Source organism: Ursus arctos, unplaced genomic scaffold (genome assembly GCF_023065955.2).
Source record: "Ursus arctos isolate Adak ecotype North America unplaced genomic scaffold, UrsArc2.0 scaffold_14, whole genome shotgun sequence".
In the NCBI taxonomy this organism is placed as follows: domain Eukaryota; kingdom Metazoa; phylum Chordata; class Mammalia; order Carnivora; family Ursidae; genus Ursus; species Ursus arctos.
This window is the reverse complement of record NW_026622808.1, coordinates 69,773,323-69,794,277: the sequence shown is the minus strand read 5'-3', so window position 1 is coordinate 69,794,277 and position 20,955 is coordinate 69,773,323. Positions and strand designations below refer to the sequence as shown.

At 48.1% G+C, this 20,955-nt stretch overlaps 1 protein-coding gene across 3 annotated transcripts in view; it reads left to right on the top strand.

The window, feature by feature from the left end:
• The first annotated feature begins 1,600 nt into the window (after positions 1 to 1,600).
• EEFSEC (eukaryotic elongation factor, selenocysteine-tRNA specific) overlaps positions 1,601 to 20,955 on the top strand; it is a 250,880-nt gene continuing 231,525 nt past the window's right edge. The window contains exon 1 of one of the 3 annotated variants that reach the window (XM_026501488.4): positions 1,601 to 1,958. In XM_026501488.4, the coding sequence (XP_026357273.2) occupies positions 1,643 to 1,958 (316 nt within the window). In that variant the 5' untranslated portion in view covers positions 1,601 to 1,642. Of the gene's footprint in view, positions 1,959 to 2,245; positions 2,468 to 20,955 lie in introns of those variants that run through there. The other 2 variants (XM_026501487.4, XM_057311977.1) reach the window with 2 other exon arrangements.

Genomic DNA, 20,955 nt, shown 5'->3' with positions numbered 1-20,955 from the left:
CCCCTTAAATAAATATTTCTTACCATAAATTACAGTATCGCAGCCTATAACTGACTCTCCAGAGCTTTTGCCTGTGACATTTGAGAAGGCCACAGGTTCAGACTAAAACCATACTTGGAAAGACATTTTCAGAGTAAGCTTACCATGCAGCTTCTTCTCTTCTGTACGGGTATTTTGTGTGCAAGCACCTAGCAGTAACTTTTCCCCAGGTGAGTGCCATGTGCCCGACAAACAGAAGTGTCCTATCTGGCCCTTCTCTAAACCCCTGCCCTCAGTCTTCACCCTGTGTTGTACATGTGTCTCCTAGAGTGGCAGGTGCAAGGTGTTAGCTATCCCAACACGTGTCCTCTTCTTTGCACTGCAAGAGGGACTGAACCAACTGTGTCTGCTTCTCTCAGTGACTCTGTTGCCAGGGCAGGGCCTGGACCACAGGAGGCATCAGGGAGCAGTTACTGCCAAGTGTGACTGTAGCAGAAAATGGCCCGGCTCGTCACAGACAGCAAACTGGCCATCAGGCAGAATTGAATGGATTTTGTGCTTGGCCACCTTAATGTTTAAATTAAAAGCTAAATTAGTTGCTGACATGTGAAAGATTTCATATAGAAATTTCATAGAGAAACACTCTCTTCCCTTGAAACATGGGAAGATGGGCAATGTTAGGCTAGCATTCCTGCCTTATATTGGCTGGAACTGAGAGGTGGCTTCCTCTACAAAGGACACTCTTCAGGTCCCCAGTCCCCACACTCAGGGGCATCTTAAGCCCATCTCATCTCTCCTTGAGTCATTTGCCTAGCCAGTGAAGACCCCTGTTTGTGACCCCTGGCTGTTGTTGACAACCTTTCTAGTGGCTCCAGACACTGGATATTTCGAGACAGGCACGTACCCTCTCCGGTACAAGCACACAGCTTAACATTTTACATACAGTCTGGAGCTCTGCAGCCCCTCTTGAGGCCAGGCTGCAGACTCGCAGGGCGGGAACTCCTGAGTCAGAGATGACATCTTTCTCTGCCATCTTGTAACAGTCTTTCCCAGAGTCCCCCATGGCTGGCTCCTGCTCAACATTCCAGCCTCGGCTCAATCAGCAAGTCGGGACAGGCCTTCCCTGACCGTTCGTTGTACATTAGTTGTCCTCCCTTCTCCTTGCGCACTAGCCCTTTTAATCTCTGCTTTTATTTTCCCTGGAAGCCTTCTCCCTCTCTGAAATGGTCTGGTTCAGACGTTTGTTCACCTGTGTATTGCCTGACCCCCACCCCCGCCCCAATACAGTATAACATGGAGAGAGCACTGTATCCCAGTGCCGTGAGAAAGCAGTGCCTGGTACCCAGTAGGCACATAAGAACAGCCTGTTCAATGAATGGATGGATGGACGGATCCCCCCATTCTCCATCTCCTCGAAGCATCAGGTGGCAGGAGCCAGGTGAGAGAACAGCCCCACAGTCGGCGACCATGCTCAAGTCCCGACCCCGGAGCCCCCTCCTACTGCGCGGGGCCAGGCAGCGCCCGCGGGCGCCGAGAGGGCGGAAGCTTCGGGGCCGGAACCGGCGTACCCGGCGCGCGAGTTGCGGGGGGGCGGCTTAACTGGCCGGACCGCAGCGGCGGCCGCGGGAGGGGAGGGCCGGCGGGCGGCAGCGGCAGCGGCGGCATGGCAGGTCGACGGGTGAACGTGAACGTGGGCGTGCTGGGCCACATCGACAGCGGCAAGACGGCGCTGGCGCGGGCGCTGAGCACCACGGCCTCCACCGCCGCCTTCGACAAGCAGCCGCAGAGCCGCGAGCGCGGCATCACGCTCGACCTGGGCTTCTCGTGCTTCTCGGTGCCGCTGCCCGCGCGCCTGCGGTCGGCGCTGCCCGAGCCCCCGGCGGCGTCCGGAGCCGAGCCCGAGCCCGGCGAGCCGCAGCTTCAGGTCACGCTGGTCGACTGCCCCGGGCACGCCTCCCTCATCCGGACCATCATTGGCGGTGAGCGCGGGCCGGGGCGGGAGCCGGGCTCGGGGACGCTGGGCGGAGCGGCCGGGCCCCGTGTCCGAGCTCGCCCGAGCCGCTGCCCGGGAAGGGAGACGGCCTCACCTCACGGCCGGGGCTTCCCCACCCCCAGGTAGCGAGAGGCGGACGGGGCTCGCCCAAGGCCCCGCGCGGCAAGGGAGCGGAGGTTCTGGGACTCGAACTGGCGGCCGGCTGACTTGGAAGCTCTTCCCACCCAGCACAACCGCGCAGGAAGGTGCTTCCTTAAAGTTTTTGGTTTTGTTTTTTTGGTTTGTTTTCAAGATGAGTTTGTAATACACGAACAAGTAAGAAAACTCAAAGACTAGCAAAAGGGCATATGTAAAAAGTGCCCAAAAAAAGAAGTCTCCACTCATCCGTTCTTTGGTCTCCTGGTTCCCATTTTCAGAGTCAACCAGAGTCTACCGCTGTTCCCAGTTCCATGTATCATTTCAAAAAACTCCATGTAAAGACAAGCCTACCTCTGTGTATGTAAACCCCCTTGCTCTTCTTTCTCTTGACAAAATGGTAACACTGGATACACTGTTTTAGTCACCACCAAGGGCTCCATATCTATACACACAAAACTATATTATAATTATTTATTAGAGAGGGAGAGAGAATCATAAGCAGGCTCCACGCCCAGCACAGAGCCCTAGTGGGGCTCAATCTCAGGACCCTGAGATCATGACCTGAGCAGAAATCGAGTCTTAGTGGACTGAGCCTCCCAGGTGCCCCCAAAGCTGTATTATTTTTAAGGGTCATGTAAACTTCCACTGTACACTTGTGCCACCGTTTTCTTAACTAACTCTTAATGCTGGACGCTTACGTCCTTTCCAGTTGTTGCTAATGATGCTTCAGTGAATTTTCTAGAACAAGTCTGGTGGGGGTGCTAATCTATCTGTAGGGTAAGCTCCTAGAACTGAACTGGCTTGGGGCAAAGGGCACATGCATTTTCAGTCATGATGGGTACTGCCAAAATGCCCTCCAAAGATGTACCACTTAATAAATTTTTAATTATACAGGTAATACATGAATATGTTCGGCTTGTGAAGAAATTGAACGTTTCAAATTAGGCAAAAGTCCCCTAATTGCCCCTCCTATTTCTCCAGAGGAAGCCGCTATTATACCTTTGTGGATTACTTTTGGGGACACATTTTACCACAGTTAAATCTGTGGACAGGGCTTTAAAACTTGCTCTGTTTTTAGAGGAAAATGATAAAATAATAGAAGCACCTGGCATAAAAGGGTGTACAGCTAAAAGAAGTCTCTTGTTCACTGTTGACCCAAGTATTTGGTTACTTTCCTGTTTTCCATTGCCTTCTGTTTCCTTCCAATTATAAGATATCCTCTACACCTATAAGCACAAATGGGAATATATATTGGGCAGATGACCTCATTGGTCGCTGGGCATATTGGGCCCCAGCTGTAGTGATGAGTATTAAGTACTTCGATCTTTGTTACCTCCCAGTTGTTCCATGCTGCAGGCAGTCTGAGGTCATTTCTCCATTTCACAGTGGAGGAAGTGGAGGCTAAAGGGAAGGGACCTGCCCAAGGTCACACGACCTAAAGTCTTCCACTAAGTCATGTTTTAGTCGTCAGATGAATGTTAAGGGTCATGTGATCCTCTCTACCCTTTTCCCCTTCCCTTCTCTTAACAATTCTGTTTAGTCAAGTCCAAGTACATTTTAAGACATGTAGTCTGAGCCAGTCTAGGTTGGAGATGGAAGAGCCAGTTTAAAATAAAACAAGAAGGCACTTTTAGGGTTTTTGTTATTATTGTTGTTTTTCTTAGTAAATAGTGTAGGTGAGTAATGAAGGACATGTTTTTGAAGTCAGAACTGGGCTCGAGGCCTGGCTTTTTCCTTTACTTACTGTGCGATCTTTGAACCTAATTTTGGACCTTCCATGCACTGGCAGATAGCAACCACACAGCTCTTTATTGGCTTTGCTTTTCTCGCATGTTTGCCACTTCCCAGGCAAACTATGCAAGGAGTGTGGTGGTTACCATTTAATTGTTGAAGAAATTGGGGCATAGGGACGCTGCTGGTAAGTGGCACAGCCCAGGTTCCCCTGGTCCCAAAGCTGGAGCTCTTTGCCATGCTTCCTCAGATCACTTTATACTCCCCCTGGCCCTCTTCTAACATATCCATTTATAGAGAAGCTCTTTGTAGGACAAAATGTTTCAGGTGCCAGCCTTATCCTATATAACCAAATTTTAATGCCTCCAAGAATTTGGCAAGTACTTAGTTTAGACTGCAAAACTGTAAAAGAAAAAAAGAGGATTTTTTTCTCTTGTACGTACATCGTGGCTCTTCTTACTTTTCTCTTACCTCCTGAGCGAGGAGACTGTTCTTACCTTCTTATAGCCGTTAAAATGCAACCTGAACACAGTGGGATGGTGAGGCCAAAGCTGCCACTGTCTTCCTTCCATAGATCAGATTCCCACCCTTTGCAGAGAAATGAGAAAAAATGAGGGAAAGGGCGCCCATATTTGAGTACCTACTCTGGCCCATGCCTGTTGCTAAGAATTTGCATTTGTGCAACAACTCCAAGTGGTGGGAGTGTTAGACCTATTTTTCCGATAAAGGAAAGTATAAAGAACACTGGGCTGGTGCTTACCTAACTCTGCTGCCCCTAACCTGGATCTGGTTAATACCTTTAGTTACCTATCCTCATGACTCATAAATCCATAGCCGTCTTTGCCTTCTTGAGAGTGCTCCAGAGGCCAAATCCCTGCCTCTGTCAGCTGGCCTCCTATAAGACTGGACCTTCTTCTCACTGCCTGCTTGCCCTCCTCTTCCTGCTATTCCATTTCCATACAGTAGGCAGCGAACTCCTTTTACAGAGGTTCATCAGATCACGTCAGCCCTCAGCTTCAACACTTCCCAGTGGCTTCTCTTTGTTCTTAGAGTAAAAGCCGGCCTCTTCTCTGTGGGCCACAGAACCCACGATCTGGCTTCCGTCTTCCTCTGAGCTCATCCCTTGCTTCTGACCTTCAGTCTCACTGGCCTCATTCTTACTGAATGGGCTAGGTTTGCACCTGCTGTTCCCTCTCTTTGGTACATCTGGCTCCTCATTTATATCTCAGCTTGAGTGTCCTTTAGAGAAGGCTCCTCTGAGCTGCCTAGCTAAAGTGTCTTCGACTCTTTCCCCCATGTACTTTCTCATGTCCCTGTTTTACTTCCTCACAGCCCTTTTCGCTATCTAATAACTGTGTGTTTACTTGTTGACTGTCCCTGTCCTCCCCGAGAGCAAAGTAGGAATCATGTCTGGCTTATTTACGAGCGTATTCTCAGCATTTGCGCCAGAGCCAGGTGTGTGGTAGGCATTCGGTAAGTCTGAATGGGTGAAGCTGTGTCCCACTTCCTGCGCTGGATGGTCATAGTGAGCAAAGAACTTTCTTCATGGGTTAGTGGACAGAAAGCAGTCAGCATGGGGCCTGGCCTCCAGTAGATACATTATGCATGTTGATTCTTTTCCCTCCCTCTAGGAGCTAACAGCAGAGCTGGGGAGAGGGCATTGTCCCATGTGCAGAGTGACCTTTCAGAGCTTTCTGCATACAGGACAAAAGCAGGAATAACTGCCTTTGCTAGGCAGTGGGGTATAGGGCATGATGGGAGAAAGAAGAGCTTTCCTAGTGGAGGAAATGCCTGGTCAGGCCTCTGTGGTTTAAACCTGCCTTTTTGTCTGTTTAGAGTCAGAGGTAACTGCTAGCATTTAGTTGTGGCTGGAAATCAGCATGATGTTTGGGGAGGTGTGACGCAGATGGAGGTAGAAGGGTTGGTGGGCCAGATCCTTTAGAGTGCTGAGTGTTGAACTTAGATTAGGTTAGGCCCTTAGCATAGATTTCTTCTAAGGGCCTTGGCAGCGTTTTAAAGCAGGGTTGTGACAAGATTTGGCCTGAGCTTTAGGCCGATGCAAGATTCTGGGGGAGGGACTCGTACTGGCGGCAGGCAATGCACCCATACCTGGGATTGCTGGAAGATTGGGCTCTTGTTAGAATTCCCGACTTGCTGTGAGTGATTTAGACCCCTTGCTGAATACATTAGCCCTAGTAGAAGGAAATTAGAATGATTGTCTCAGTTCTATGATGATATCCCTGAAGTTTAATATATCTTATATTAAAGGCAGTTCTCTTTGATTCTATTGCTCCCCCCAAAGTATTTTCACTACCCAAAACGTTCCTTTCTTAACTTAGGAGAAAATTGGGCTGTATCTCCTTGAGCCACGTGGCCGTAGATAAAACTCCTGTGGTACCAGGGGGAGGTTAATAGTGACACTAGTACTTAGCCTTTATTTAGTGCTGCCCTTAAGCTATTTTCTTTCCCCATTTAACACTCAGAGCCGTTTCGTGAGGTAAGAGGTGGTATTCCCATTTTACAGGTGAAAAAGCAAGCTCAGAGAGGTTAGGCAGGGAGCACAGTTCCTGTGTCAGGGCTAGCTCTGAACCTGTGTTAATCTGACCCACAGCTCCTACTCCGGCATTCTCAATGGGAATGAAAAAGTATATCTGTCCACTCCAGCCCCCTATAGTAGTGTCTCAGGGCAGTATTTTTCTCTAATCCATTTTAGGGTATAAATCTTTCAGGGTTAGAACTTCAAAAAGATTCAGTAATGTATGTTTTAAAGACTTGGGTGGGGGTGAGGGACTTGGACCCATCCTCAATCTAACTCTGGCAGGAAAGAGGAGAGCTGAAAAATGCTGGTATCTTGGCTTGGCAATTTATAGTCCTCTTGTGGCTGCTAGGATTAACAGTGTATTGTCTCCTGGTCTTTTGTTCCAGTTGTTAATGAACAGCAGCTCTTCTGCCACGACTTGTCGCCTGATCCCTTGCCTCCTCTGCCCACTATTTAAGCGGTTCTTCCTGCCTGGCTTGGACCCTCTCTGGGTCTCTGGGTCCTCCCTGGCTGGAGCTGATGACAGCAGCCAAAGCCTTGTAAGTCTGACTTGGTTACTCTCTTTGGAGGGAAAACAGTCAGCAGTCCCGGGGGTCTTTGTCTCTGCAGCCTGGGAGAAAACAGTCTTGGTAAAACTTAAGCTACTTTGCCTTCTCTGTTTTTCCAACTCCCTGTGCTCTTGGTGCCGATGTGGAGAAAGTGCTTGTCCCTTTGGCTTGTTTCATCAAGGAGTGTGCCCTGCAGTTTTTCTGCAGTCTGTCTGAGACGCTCTCTTTGGACCCGAGAAACAAGGTGTGTGAATGAATGTGTGTTTTCAACCAGATTTTTTACATTACCCTTCGGGTACCTCCACATAATACCCAGAAAGCAGCGTGGTAGCTGTATAAGCAGAGACAACAAAGGGGCCTGGCGGTGCACGGAATTTGGGCATTATGCTAATGTAAAACCAGCCAGCCAAACAAAAAACCCGATTTTGGTTTTCTTTGCCTCTGGTCTTTTTATAAATCTGTACAGCAGTATGTTGTTATGTTATGGTATTCATACATGTGTGTCCTAAAATATTGAGACATGTTTAAAGGAGTTGATATAAGTGGAAATACTTCTTTAACCTTAACTTCTTCTTCTTTTTTTTTTTTTTAAGATTTTATTTATTTATTTGACAGAGAGAGACAGCCAGCGAGGGAGGGAACACAAGCAGGGGGAGTGGGAGAGGAAGAAGCAGGCTCCCAGCGGAGGAGCGTGATGTGGGGCTCGATCCCATAACGCCGGGATCACGCCCTGAGCCGAAGGCAGACGCTTAACGACTGCGCCCCCCAGGCGCTGCGAACTTAACCTCTTAGCTCCTAGCATCTGCCAGGCCTGGGTCCCCTGTACACCTCGTGCTCACTCTGGGAGTGCTGCCTCTGATTTTCTCTTCTGTGTTAAGAGGTACACACCGTAGCAGTAGATTCTCCTCTGCAGTGCCAGTTCTGGGATGCCCTCTACCACTGAGTGAAGCAGAGGCCAGTACTGGTGCCTCTTGTGTTAATGTGCTGAAAACCTCTCTCCGTCCAGTAGGAAGTTGGCTGCACTCAGTGCCAAATGTGCCTGTGTTCAAATACAGGTTTTTCTGTGTTGCCTGCTACCTTATCACTCTCACCCCTCCCGATCTCCTTCCAAGTTGGAGTGCCTTTTGCTGTCTCCAGGAGACTCTCAAATTGAGCTTTGTCTGCAGCCCATGCTCCTGGCACTGGACGGCAGGTGACTTTGCTTTGGTTTGGGTGACAGTGTGAAGGTAACACAACATCAGAGACGCAGCCTTGAGTTTAAATTAATGCAGAATATTTGAGCAGGAACCAACAGGAAAGAAAAATGGAAGCAGGTAGTCATATTTCATTCTGTTGGGGTACATTTTTCTTCTCATGGGGCTTGCCCTTGAGAACAAAACATATCAAATGTTAAATCAAAGAATATTTTTGTAGTCATGCTAGGAATAGAAAATAATGCAAAGACTTTGCCTTCTGGAGGCAAATATTTTGCTGGAAGGTTATAATCAAAGTCAGAAGGAAATCATAGCCACAGCTTTTGGTAAAGCTGTAATCATTTAAAATTAATTGCTTTTAAACTTTTTACTTAGCATCTCCTTTGTTTTCTATCTTCTTTGTCTCCTGGGTTTTTCTTCAGAATCACTTCATCCAGGTTGGAATAAGATTTGGGCAGGCATCCCAGGAAACAACCCGTAAATTAAGCCCTGAGACATATTCCCTGCTCGGTCATTCTTTTGTTGGCCGGAGCCTCGAACAGGCTAGGGATGAGGCACCCTTGTCTTGGAGGTTGAGTCTGTTCCTTTGCCCAGCAGGCCTTTGAGACTGTGCCCAGGGTGACCGTGTCTGTAGGTCGGGTGCACTTGGTGATCTGGAGGCCCGTGTCCTGGTGAGAAGGAGCCTGGCGTTTCTGTGATGGCCTCCGGGTGGGACGAGGAGCAGGAATGAGCCCTCCTAGGGTCGGATGGCACCTCGTGTCTCTACTGCTCTGCTGCAATGGCTGGCTTCCCTTTATTCAAGTGTTCCTTTAAGTCTGGAGGCATCTCAGGGACAGAGACCACATCTGAATTTCTTGGTAGCTCTAGGGCCAGTCCAGGGCCTAGCACAGAGTAGATATTCAGTAATGTTTGTAAACATTTTTATTGAGATAAAATTCACATACCACAAGATGCATCCATTTCAAGTGTACACTTTGGTGGTTTTCAGTATGTTCCCAGAGTTGTGTAGAGCCATTGTCACAACCTAAGTTGAGAATATTTATTCACTACAAAAAGAAACCCCATACTCATTAGCAGTCACTCTCCATTCTCCCCTCCCCCAGGTCTACGCAACCACTGATCTACTTAATGTCCACAGATTCGCCTTTGCTGGACATTTCATAAAAATGGAATCATCCAACATGTGACCTTTTGCAACTGGCTTCTTTCAATCAGTGTGATGCTTTCAAGGTTCATCATGTTGTAATATGGAGTACATATACTTCATTCCTTTTTTAGAGAAATTTTTTAAAAATTTATTTTTAATTATGGTAATGTACATCATATTACATAAAATTTCCCATCTAACCATTTTTTTTTTAAGGGGGTAGAGAGAGAAAGAAAGACAGGGAGAAAGAGAGAAAGGGGTGGGGAGGGGCAGAGGGAGAGGGAGAGAGAAAAATCTAAAGCAGACTCGGTGGTCAGCAGGGAGCCTGTCTTGGGGCTCCATCCCACCACCCTGAGATCATGACCTGAGCCAAAATCAAGAGTCATATGCTTAACTGACTGAGCCACCCATGTGTCCCGACTGTTTAACCATTTTTAAGTTTATAGTCCAGTGGCACCCATCTCCAGAACTCTTCATCTTAAAAAACTGAAACTCAGGGGGTGCCTGAGTGGCTCAGTTGGTTAAGTGTCTGCCTTCGGCCCAGGTCATGATCTCAGGGTCCTGGGACTGAGCTCCACGTCAGGCTCCCTGCTCCATGGGGAGCCTGCTTCTCCCTCTCCCTCTGCTTGTGTGTGTGTACGTGCTCTGTCTGTCAAATAAATAAGTAAAATCTTAAAAAAAAAACACCCAAAAAACTGGAACTCTACGTCCATTAAACAGTAACTCTCCCTTCCGCCTCCCCCAGCTGTACTTCATTCCTCTTTATGGCTGAATAGTATTCCTGTATGCGTGTATACTGCTTTTTAATCCGTTCATCAGCTGAAGGACATTTGATTGTTTCCACTTCTTGGCGATTAGGGATAATCCTGCTGTGAACATTTGTGTACAAGTCTTTGTGTGGACATAGGTTTTTATTTCCTTGGTATATACCTAGGAATGGAATTACTGGGTCATAGGGTAACTATTTCTACTTTTGAGGAATTGCCAGGCTGTTTTCCATAGCAGCCGCACCACGTTACGTTCCCACCAGTTGCGTACACTGGTCTGATTTCTCTTCATCCTTACCGATACCTGTTATTTTCTGTCTTTTGGATTATAGCTGTCTTGGTGGGTGTGAGGTGCTATCTCATTGTGCTTTTAATTTGCATTTTCCTGATGGCTAGTGATGTTGAACATCTTTTCATTGCTTGTTGGCCATTTGTATATCTTCTTTGGAGAATTGTCAATATTCAGATCCTTTGCCCATTTTTTAAATTGAGTTATTGGCTTTTATTATTGATTTCTTTATGTATTCTGAATACATCTTACTAATGGATGATTTGCAAATATTTTTTCCTTTTCTGTGGGTTATCTTTACTCAATAATATTTGAGTTAAATAATTTAGTTGAATTGAATTAAATAAATGAATATATATTGAGAGGATTAAATGTGCCTAAGACATTACTTGGGCTATGGTAAGCATGTAGTAAGTGCCATTTGCTTGTGTATGGAGGGCCTGTTGGGATCCTTCCTGTTCTATTCCTGGATCTTCCATTTCTGTCCTTAGTGCCTGACAGGAGAATGGGTCGTCCTGTCTGTTCATCCAGTGGTAGGGTCTCATCCCACATTAGGGTCTTGTTCACAGTCTGGCCTACAGATGTGTTTTGGTGGCCCATCTAATCATTAGAATTAAAAAATATTCATTGCTAGTATTTAAAAATCAGGAGATACAGGGCGCCTGGGTGGTTCAGTTGGTTGAATGTCCAACTCTTGATTTCAGCTCAGGTCATAATCTCAGGGTTGTGAGATTGAGCCATGCTGGGCGTGAAGCCTGCTTAGGATTCTCTCTCTCCCTCTCCCTCTGCACCCCCCCCCCCCCCCAATAAATAAATCAGGAGATCTCATTTAACAACCCAGATTCCTGGCTTCTTAGAAACACAAGATTTTCGTATCTGCAGAGCCATGCTCCAGTGTGGTGGCACAGGCCTGGAGCTGGGTAAAGGGGGCATGTGCTCTTTAGATTGCCTGGGCCCTGTAGACATTTGGGCTTGTAGCCCCCATTTTGAGGGCTTTCGTCAGCCTGTATGATGGGAGAGGATCAGATGGCACTGTGATTTAGTGCTTTTATCCATTTATTCAGAGACTCTACAGACACATATTGTACACTCTGCTTGGATGTGAGGGCAGATACAGACGCGCCTATTTTCAAGGAGCTCATGGTCCGGAGGGCCAGGGAGGAGCAGGAGGCAGGGCCAACAGCCGGTTAAGATGCGGAGTCATCTTATGGCTTTATGAAGAGCAGCTTAGGGTATGAGTGCCTCTGCCTGGGACAGGCAGGAAGGGCATGCCTCAGGAGGGAACCCTGGGCTGGGCCTGGAAGGGTGACCTGGAGGTTTCCAGGCAGAGAAAAAGAGAGGGCAGAGCAGACCCGGGGAGCGGCCTGAGCAGTCAGAGGTGTGAGAGCAGACCTGGCCAAAGAAGGGGGCAGCCAGTCTGTGGGAGAAGTGGGAGAAGGTAAGGCCAGGGCATGAGGGTCATGGGCGAGTTAGGAGGATCAGAGCTTTGAAGGATGGCTGAGATTTTCTCAGTGGGAAGAGGAGAGGCTTTCCCGCTAGAGGACTCGAGAGTGGACGGGGACACAGGGGTGAAGGGAGGGCTGGACTGTATAGCTCACAGGGAAGCAGCGGGCTATGGAGCTGAGCTGTAGAGACCCTTGGGCCTGAGGGAGCTTGGAGAGCCTGTAGTTAGAGGCAGGTGGACGGTTTTTAAGCCGGGAGATCCTGCCGGCTTTTGAAGAGTCTGAGGAGAGGGCCTGTGACAAGTGGTCTGGGGCCATGCATCCCTCTCCTGATTCTGACTGAGGCTTCCAGAGCTGGCCGGAAGATGGAGGGAGGGCAACCATAGGCAGAATGGACACCATCAGGAGGGAAAGTGTGGCTTTGGTGGGTGCTGACGTGGCAATGCAGAACAGAGGCGAGGAAGGTCTGCCTCTCAGAAGGAAGGAGGGGGAACGGACACTTCGGGAACATCTGTTGTTTGCTGGCCATCGCGCTACACCCTTTATTATCTCACTCCGCTCTGCCAGCCAGAGGTCGGAGGGTTTCCCCGTACAGTGTACAGCCCGCAAAAACGGGACTCCAGAGGTCAGTAGCTGACTCCGTGGGGGCCTAATCCAGTTTGATTTCAGAGGCCCTGGTTTGCCGGGAAGCCGCTCTCAGACCTTAGCCCCTGCCCACTGTGGCAGGGATTGTGGCTCCTGAGGAGCAGTTTATATAGAAGTCAGTCTGTCAAAAATAGACATTTCAGCTTCCGTTCTCCCCTGGATTGTTTGAGTTTTGTTTCTTTGTTAATTGGGTCTTTTATTTTCTTGCGCTGTGTGATTAGGCTCCTGCTGCTTTGAAGTGGCCTTGGGTGGGTGGGGAGAGAGTGGGGAGGACTTAGTTAATGTGGTGATCCTCTCTTGGCAGGAGAAGAAACAAGTTTTGCTGTTAAGAGAGAAGTTGACTTTCCTTCTTTCCATATCTCTTGTGTTGTGCTGATGCCTCTCTTGTCTTGGGGCCTTCAGGAAGACTAAAATAATTTCCTTTGTCTCTAACCTACTTCCTGAGGATATTTACTTGGTGGCATATACAGGTGCTACCTAAAGATAAACCTGACTTTTTTCTTTTAAAATTGGTGCTTGGAATTGCTAGCATTGACCTGCTTGGCCTCAAGAACCCGCCCTATCTGGCCTCGTGGCTTCGCTCTTTATCATAGATTTATTTGGGTTGCTTAAAGCCCAAGGGAGGGTCAGTGGCTTGTCCTTGGTCATCTGACACAGGGACTAGAGCTCTGCCTTCCCAGTTATATTGCAGTGTGGCACTTAAACAGCTCTGCTTGTGGTCATTTCTAGATGATTTTCAGGGCCTTATGCCATAAGCACAGAAGACCCTCACGTGTGTGCGCATATGTGTCTACTCAGTGTTCCCTGTTTCTGAAATATGGTGATCCAGGGCACATTCGGACGTAGTCCTCAGAACTTACGCTCTAGAGAAAAAAAAGACTGCATAACAAGACCTCCATTTCTTGAGCATTTACACAGACAAGTAGATGGAAAAACCAGGAATGGAAGCCAACGTTTGCCAGCACAGACCTTGTTACCATCAGCAATCAGTATGGCCAAGAGAGGGCTGATAGACACTTGGGCTGCGAGTGACAGTTTTTCAGAAATCGCTGCGGGGCCTTGCTCAGCACTTTCCAACAGCTGGGATGTGATGATGGAAATGTTGTATGGTGGCACAGTTCAGCATGGTGGCTGTGAGCCACATGTGGCTAATGAGTACTCTTACTGTGGCTAGTGCAGCTGAGGAACTGGATATTTCCTTTTATTTAATTTTAATTAAACTGCAGTAGGAAGTTCTAGACTTGTGGATCCATCTGCTTATTGGGCTGGTTTCCTCATCAGTGAACATCACAGGTCCTCAGACTCCACATCCTCAAGACCACCCTTTTCACTTCCTCACCTTCCTGGGGAACAGTACCTTCATTCTCCTAAGGCATGAACTTTTTTTTTTTTTTTTAAGATTACTTACTTATCTTAGAGAAAGAGAGAGAGAGAGCACGTAAGTGGGGGGAGGGGCAGAGGAAGAGAGACTCCCAAGCAGACTCTGAGCTGAGCAAGGAGCCCAATGCGGGGCAGGGGAGGGCGGGGTGGTCCCATGACCCTGAGATCATGACCTGAACCAAAACCAAGAGTTGGATGCTTAACTGACTGAGCCACCCAGGCTCACCGGGGCATGACCTTTGAAACGATCCTCAGTGTGTCCTTCTTTTAAATCGGTGACCAAGTCTTGTCCCTCCTGCCTGTCCTCTGACTGTGTGGTCTTTCCCATCACTGCAGCTGCTCCCTTAGGTCAGGCCTCCATTAGTGCCCAATTGGATGGTGTTCCTCCACGGTCTCTCTGATTCCAGCCTCCCCCGCCTCTTGCCTCAGGGAGCCCTCTTCTCTTTCCCCAGCAAGTGTCATATCATGCAAGCATTCTGTAATGGAATGGGAACCCCAAGTTCCCATCTGCCCTCCCAGGTTCATAAGAACTGGTGCTCCAGGAAGTTCACACTCAGGAGGAATTCTGGGCCCAAAGTTTGACCATCAGAGAGAGGAACATCTTTTTGTCACGTTGTCAAGCCAGAACGGGCAGAGCCAGGTCACTCGCAATCTACCTCTGGAGGGCCTCTTCTCCCTTCACCTTTGCAGCCTATTTGCAGAACAATCACTGGCACCCTCTGTAGCCAAGAACTCTTTCTAAATTGCTAATGTAGTTATTTTACCTTCCTGTTTTAAAAGTCTTGAGTTGCCCTCCATTGGCATGAAGGCCAAATTCCTCAGCATGGCTCACATCAGCCCTTCTGATGGCTCTGTGTCTCTCTGTCTCGCTCTCTTTGTCTCTCCCAGGACTCCCGGCTTAACGAACTACTAGCAGGTCTCAGACAGACAGAGCATGCTTTCTCGATGCTGCGTCATCTGGCTACATGCACTTTTCTGGGAAGCCTCAGTATTGGCTTTCTCTAGCCTAAATTAGGTGACCCTTGTTTGAGGGCCTCTGACATCCTATCTATACCCTAGGATCTCATTTTCTCCACATCTGTTGTCATTTTCTGTTTACTGGGTTATGTTTTCCACTGGACTTGATCCCTTTGAGGGCAGGAGCCTGTTATCATTCAACTCTGTGTGCAGGGGCCCAGGACCTGGCCTGGCCCTGAGTCAATGTTTGGTGCACGCAGACATGAGTAAACGAACGAGTGGATGGATAAGGGGTCATTTCCCACTGCCTGCAGCAATTACCCACCCTCCTGCGGTGCTGGAAACCAGTGGCCACACAGAGTTCACAGTGGAGGAAGCCTGCCTTGAGGTTAGACAAGTTCATCTTTCAGTGGAAATTCGGTCCTCATATTTCATTTTCAGGCCACTTTGCGTAGCAAAGTAGTTTAACTCAGAGCAGATTTCTGCCGTGCTGATGGTTAATTTCATGGCCCACAGAGGGTCAGCACACTAATGTCGGGAACACGGCGACCTCAGTGCTGCTCGCCGCACACGGTGAGGGCCCAGCAGCCCTGTTGTTTTAGAGAGGCAGTTTTCAAACATCCTTCAGCGGGCTGATTTTGAGTTAACAGGGGTGACCTTTTCAAGAACATTTTTAAAAGCTATAACATAGATCCCTCCCAGACCGTATATTTTCCTTTCTCCACGCAGTTCAAAGGGGCTGGGTTGTCTCATAGGTTTTTGCCAGCAATCTTCAGCTTGACCCTGGTTGTTTAAATCTGCCGGAGGAAATTTGAACAAACTTGTACTTTGGTAATTCTTCTGCCTCTGTGAACCTTTAACCTTAAGGTTTCTTTCAGAGCCAGGGGCTGCATTGTCACCAGTTGTCCCTGCTGGGGCTTTCAAAGGGCATTGTCTAGTGCGTCTGTTTTCACTTTGCTACTGGAGTTCTTTTGAGGAAGGGTATTAATTCAGACCTGATTCTGAGACAGGACGAGGACTTTTAAACTTGCCCCAGAGCTTGGGGATGGGGAAATGAGCATAATGCAAGCCTGTGCCGGGTGCCGGTGATTGTTCTGCAAATAGGCTGCAAAGGTGAAGGGAGAAGAGGCCCTCCAGAGGTAGATTGCGAGTGACCTGGCTCTGCCCGTTCTGGCTTGACAACGTGACAAAAAGATGTTCCTCTCTCTGATGGTCAAACTTTGGGCCCAGAATTCCTCCTGAGTGTGAACTTCCTGGAGCACCAGTTCTTATGAACCTGGGAGGGCAGATGGGAACTTGGGGTTCCCATTCCATTACAGAATGCTTGCATGATATGACACTTGCTGGGGAAAGAGAAGAGGGCTCCCTGAGGCAAGAGGGTAGCTGTTCCTGCAGGCCTGCCCCCAGACTCTGAGTCATCTTCATCAGCTCGCCAGTCTCACCATTTAGTTCTTCATATTTTCTCTTGAGGGAAAGTCCAAGAGCACCTGAAACTGTGCGACATTGCAGTCCTAGGCCTCCGTGGGCTTCAGGGGCTGGTGTCTTGGGTGTTGCAGTGTCACAGACCTGACTTTCCCAATCCCTGCCCAGGCAGCTCCTGGTGTGTTCTGTTACCCACTCTTGCAACAGGCTGGGGGCTGTCTGAGCACCTGGCCTGGTTCCTCGGCTTTCTTTAATTTCTTTTCCCAAGATCCTAGTGTCCTAGGGGACCTTATTCCTTAAGATCAGACATTGTAGAAGGAAAGGTGTGTTATTACATCAGTTAATTCATTCAGCAAGTCCAGAGCAATCTAGAGCCAGGAGTTGGGTTTCCATTGGTGAGCAAGGAAGAAGTGGCTTTCAGGTACCTGACCACCTGGTAGTGGAGGAGGCAGGTGTTACAGAAGTAAGCAGGATTGCACAGCATTGGAAATTGTGATAGTGCTGCAAAGGACGATACACGATGCCCAGAGAGGGACAAATGGATGTGCGGAGTCTCCTTTATTTGGAGGCTAGGGAAGGCATTTCTGAGGAAGTTAAGTTGGAACTAAAATCGGAAGGTTGAACAGGAGCCACGGCAGCCCCTGGAGTGCTGGGAAGGAGTGGCGCATGTGAGGGTTTTGAGGCTGGAGAAAGGTCGGGACTGTGGCTCTGGGGCTCTGGCTGACTGTATCAGAGCCGTTTTCTTTTTCTTTTTTTTTTTTTCTTTTTTTTTTTTTTTAAGATTTATTTATTTATTTGACAGAGAAAGGCAGCCAGCGAGAGAGGGAACACAAGCAGGGGGAGTGGGAGAGGAAGAAGCAGGCTCATAGCGGAGGAGCCTGATGTGGGACTCGATCCCGGAACGCCAGGATCACGCCCTGAGCCGAAGGCAGACGCTCAACGACTGCGCCACCCAGGCGCCCCCCAGAGCCGTTTTCTACAACAGACCCTGGTGTAGGGCTGGCATATTGGACAGATATGTATGCTTGAGCTGTGTGTCAGTCTCGCTGTGGCTGGAGGATAAAGGATCTGCATGTCTTATCATTCTGAGATGAGGACAGAGAGCAAGTGGAGGGAGGCTGCTGGTCTTCTGGAGGTGAATGGTCTCAGAGTGGCCATCCTTTGGCTCCTGTCCGTTTCTGGTACTGTGCCCCTCATTTTCTTCCCATGGTAGAGGGAAGGGCTGAAGTGGATACAGGAGTTGGCAGATAATCCTGGCATAGTGTACCAGATAGTTTTCCCTGCTGTGTGCTTGTGTTTGGCATTTCACATTTACTGCTTATGATTTACAAGCCAGGTGAAGGTTAAGGACACATTCCTAAAGCACTAAACCGAGCACTGGATATCAGAGATGGTAAGTGAAGTGGCTAAAGTCGCCGGCACCCAGCCCACCTTCTGAGACCTGATCACAGCCCATCGGCACACTCCCCTAAATCTTTATCTCCACCCGTTTTCTTCTGGGGTGCCTGTTGGGTTGAAGGTAATGCATTGGGGACAGATTTTCCCTTCTCTTTCTCCCCCAGAAGTGAGTTGAGCAGGAGATCTGGCCCATCCTGGATTGTGCCTGGAAGGGTACAGGAGTGGTTGCAACGTTTTGATGGTTTGTGGTTCAGAACTGGAACTGGAGACCCATTTAGAGAAGACCGGGACCTTACCCTGGAGGTTCCTGTCAAGCAGGCCTGGCCTGGCCCCAGCCTTGAGTGGGTATTTTTCTGCCTTTGAATTTTCTCAAGTTCTTTAATAAGGGACAGTAGTTCATGTCCTTTAAAGCTCTCTTGAGATAACAATTTGGTCTTCTGGGGACAGCCATGTCCCCAGGTTGGAGGAGAATGTTTGCAGGTAACTATAACATGTTGGGGCTCATCAGAAAGAGGTGGACCATACCACTGAACCTTGGGGGAGTCCTTTGAGAAAGAGCAACCTGGGTTCCTCCTGCCTTTTTTTGCCCCATCTAGAATCGAATGGAACCTCTTTGCCTGGCAAATACTTCCCAGATAAAAAAGAAGTACTGTGCACTTGTTATTGTAGATTCAGTAGCTGTTTCTAAAAGTTTTTAAAAGTACATAATGAGGAAACTTGTCATGGTGACCAATAAAGTTTCTTTTCGAGGAATGAATATTTTCTAGGAAGGATAAGAGTCAGTTATTTTTGGTTTGATTTCTTCAGCTGAATCTTCCTCTCTTCCTCTTTATCTCAAAATCTGTCTCGGAAGGCAATCTGGGGACATTTTAGCAAGCGCCCTGGTAACAGATGTGTGTCATCCTTTTCCTGACACATCTCCAGGCCCCGAGAGGCAGCTGTGCAGTTGCAAGCCGTCCACAGGGCGGTAGGTGGAACCCATCTCCACGCTGACTCCGGGACTGTTCGGTGCACAAGAGGGCAGTGTTTGCTTACGGTCCTGGATGGAGATGCTCAGTGTGCAGGTTAACAGGTCAGCATAGTTAGAATGACCTCGGACTTTTTCAAGACAAAATAAACTGTAAGCCACAGCCATGATGACCTCCCATATATGCCTTTAAGCGCCTGACCCTTCTGAAAAATAGCTGCTTGCTATCTTTTCCTTCCCTAAAAAGAAAAATATTTTTTCTTTCAGCGTTTATTTTTTATTTTTTTTTAATCAAACAAAAGTACGGTTTGCGGCCTTGTACCTACAGTGGCAGAGGTTAAAGAGTGTTGCAAAAGCAAAACAACTGCTTTCTAATTAAAAACCATATGGAAAGGTTTTTGTTTGAAGCAAGGGGTCAAATGTATATTCTTCCCCTTTCACTTCAGTGTAAAGATTATCTGACTTAACTTTGAAAACATTTGAAGATGTGGGCTTCAGTTATCAACCTTTCTCTGCAAGTTCATGGTATAACCAGAGCAAGGAATTTCCAGGAGAGCAAAAAGGTGATCTCCCTGCCTCCCGGGGGCACAATCTACTATCTGAAATAGGCCATGTCTGCTTTTGTATAAGGATTGGCCTGTTTTCAGCTCTCCCGTGCTCTTCTGTAGAGGCTTTCAGGCCAGAGAGATGCATATTAATGTGCAGCCCCCCATCCCACTAAATTACAGCCTATGCCAAAGTTGGGGCCTCACACCTATTCTGTTCCCTCCAGCCTGGAACTGTGGGTGCCAGGTACCTGCCACACATTAACACCCAAAAGAGCTTAGCATACAGCAACATCAGCAGCCAGGTCCAGCGCCCCGAAGAAATGCCAGAGATGATGGAGGGTGGGACAGTGAGGTGGAAGGAACTGTGCATTCCAGTGGCAGTGCCCCTTCACCTCTCTGAGCCTGTTTGTGCACCTGGAATGCAGGTGATTATCTTGCTTGGGGTGGTTCTATCAGAGAAATGGCTGTAAAGTTTGTGGCACGTAGTGGGGAACGGTTATTGTGGTGTTGATCCCTCTGCCCTGACCCCATTCTAAGCCTGTGGGCGTGGGGGTTTGTTGGACATGAGGCTAGGGACACAGGCACGGATAGTTGTCCTTTTATTTGATTCACTAAGCGTGTCTGTTGCTTGGCCCCTCTGAGCATCTGCAACAAGACAAAATGAAATCTAGGTGGGGGGGGGGGTGCCACACTGCTGCCTCAATCCTCTGATAGCCATCGAGAAAAGCTGGGTTCCCAAGCTTAGCCCTATATGAAATCAGATGTCTTCTTCTAATCTTTTCTAATCACAACATAAATCTTCCAAAGTGAGTGTGTCTATAAGATAGATGCCGCACACTGTGGAATATATTAGTATTTGTGACATCCTCACGGTCTTTAATTGATCAGTAGGATTTCATACAGAATTTGAATTTGACAGCACTGAGGGAGGAGAACTATGGGTGGCCTTCTCATTTGCTTCCCCATGAAGCTCCTGTCCTGGCTTTTATTAGAACGGTCTGGGTAGGAAAGGAAGGTTTTTGAGCTGCAGGCTTTCAAAAGAGGCTCATGCCATGTTTTTCCAGGAACATAATTTCTGAAAAATCCGGGGGCCCTCAATTTCCAAAGCAGCCTAGTTCGTAAGGGGAATGAAAAGTTGTTTCTGTGTGTGGATTCTGGGTTGTTTTCCATCTTCACTCCCTAAGGCAGGGTTGGCAAGCGGGGAATGGGACAGATGTTCCTTGGTAGTAATTTCCAGTCAGATTCTTGAATGCCTTGTATACTCTGGGTCACCGTCAGCTCATAATGGAGCAAAATTGAGTGAGAATTCCTGCAATGAAAGACGTGAACGGCACACCGGCGAGATATGATGGTAGAGATAGAGTGCATTCTGTGAGAAAATATTTCCAGTGCTATCTGTAAAATTCAGATTGAATAACCATTCTGAAGTGCTCCCCTTTAAAAGAGTTTCCTTCCACAAGCATTGCAGGCTGAGTAAATACCAATAATTTTTATTTCCCTTCTCCTTATCATTCCCCCTACTGAAATGTTCCTGCATAGCCTATCTGGTCTTTTCAAGTGAGCATCAAATGATTAGTGTCAGCTTCCAATTTGAATTATGATCCGCATTTCAAAACACAGACTGCTTCGCGTTTGCATTTGGAGGTAATTATCAATATTTACCAATACCGTGGAAGAGTTGGAAGTAGAGGATGTGCTGCTGAAAACGGAGTCCCCGGACGAAGATAGCGCCGGGGGGTTGTTCGTGCCCACGTGTGGATGATGGCAGATGGGCTCGGGCTCAGAGGTCTTTCTGGCTCCAGCCTGGTCCACAGCCTCTCAGATGGATGAGGGGGGCCGCTCACCCAACTGCACAAGTCTTTTGGGGTTGGG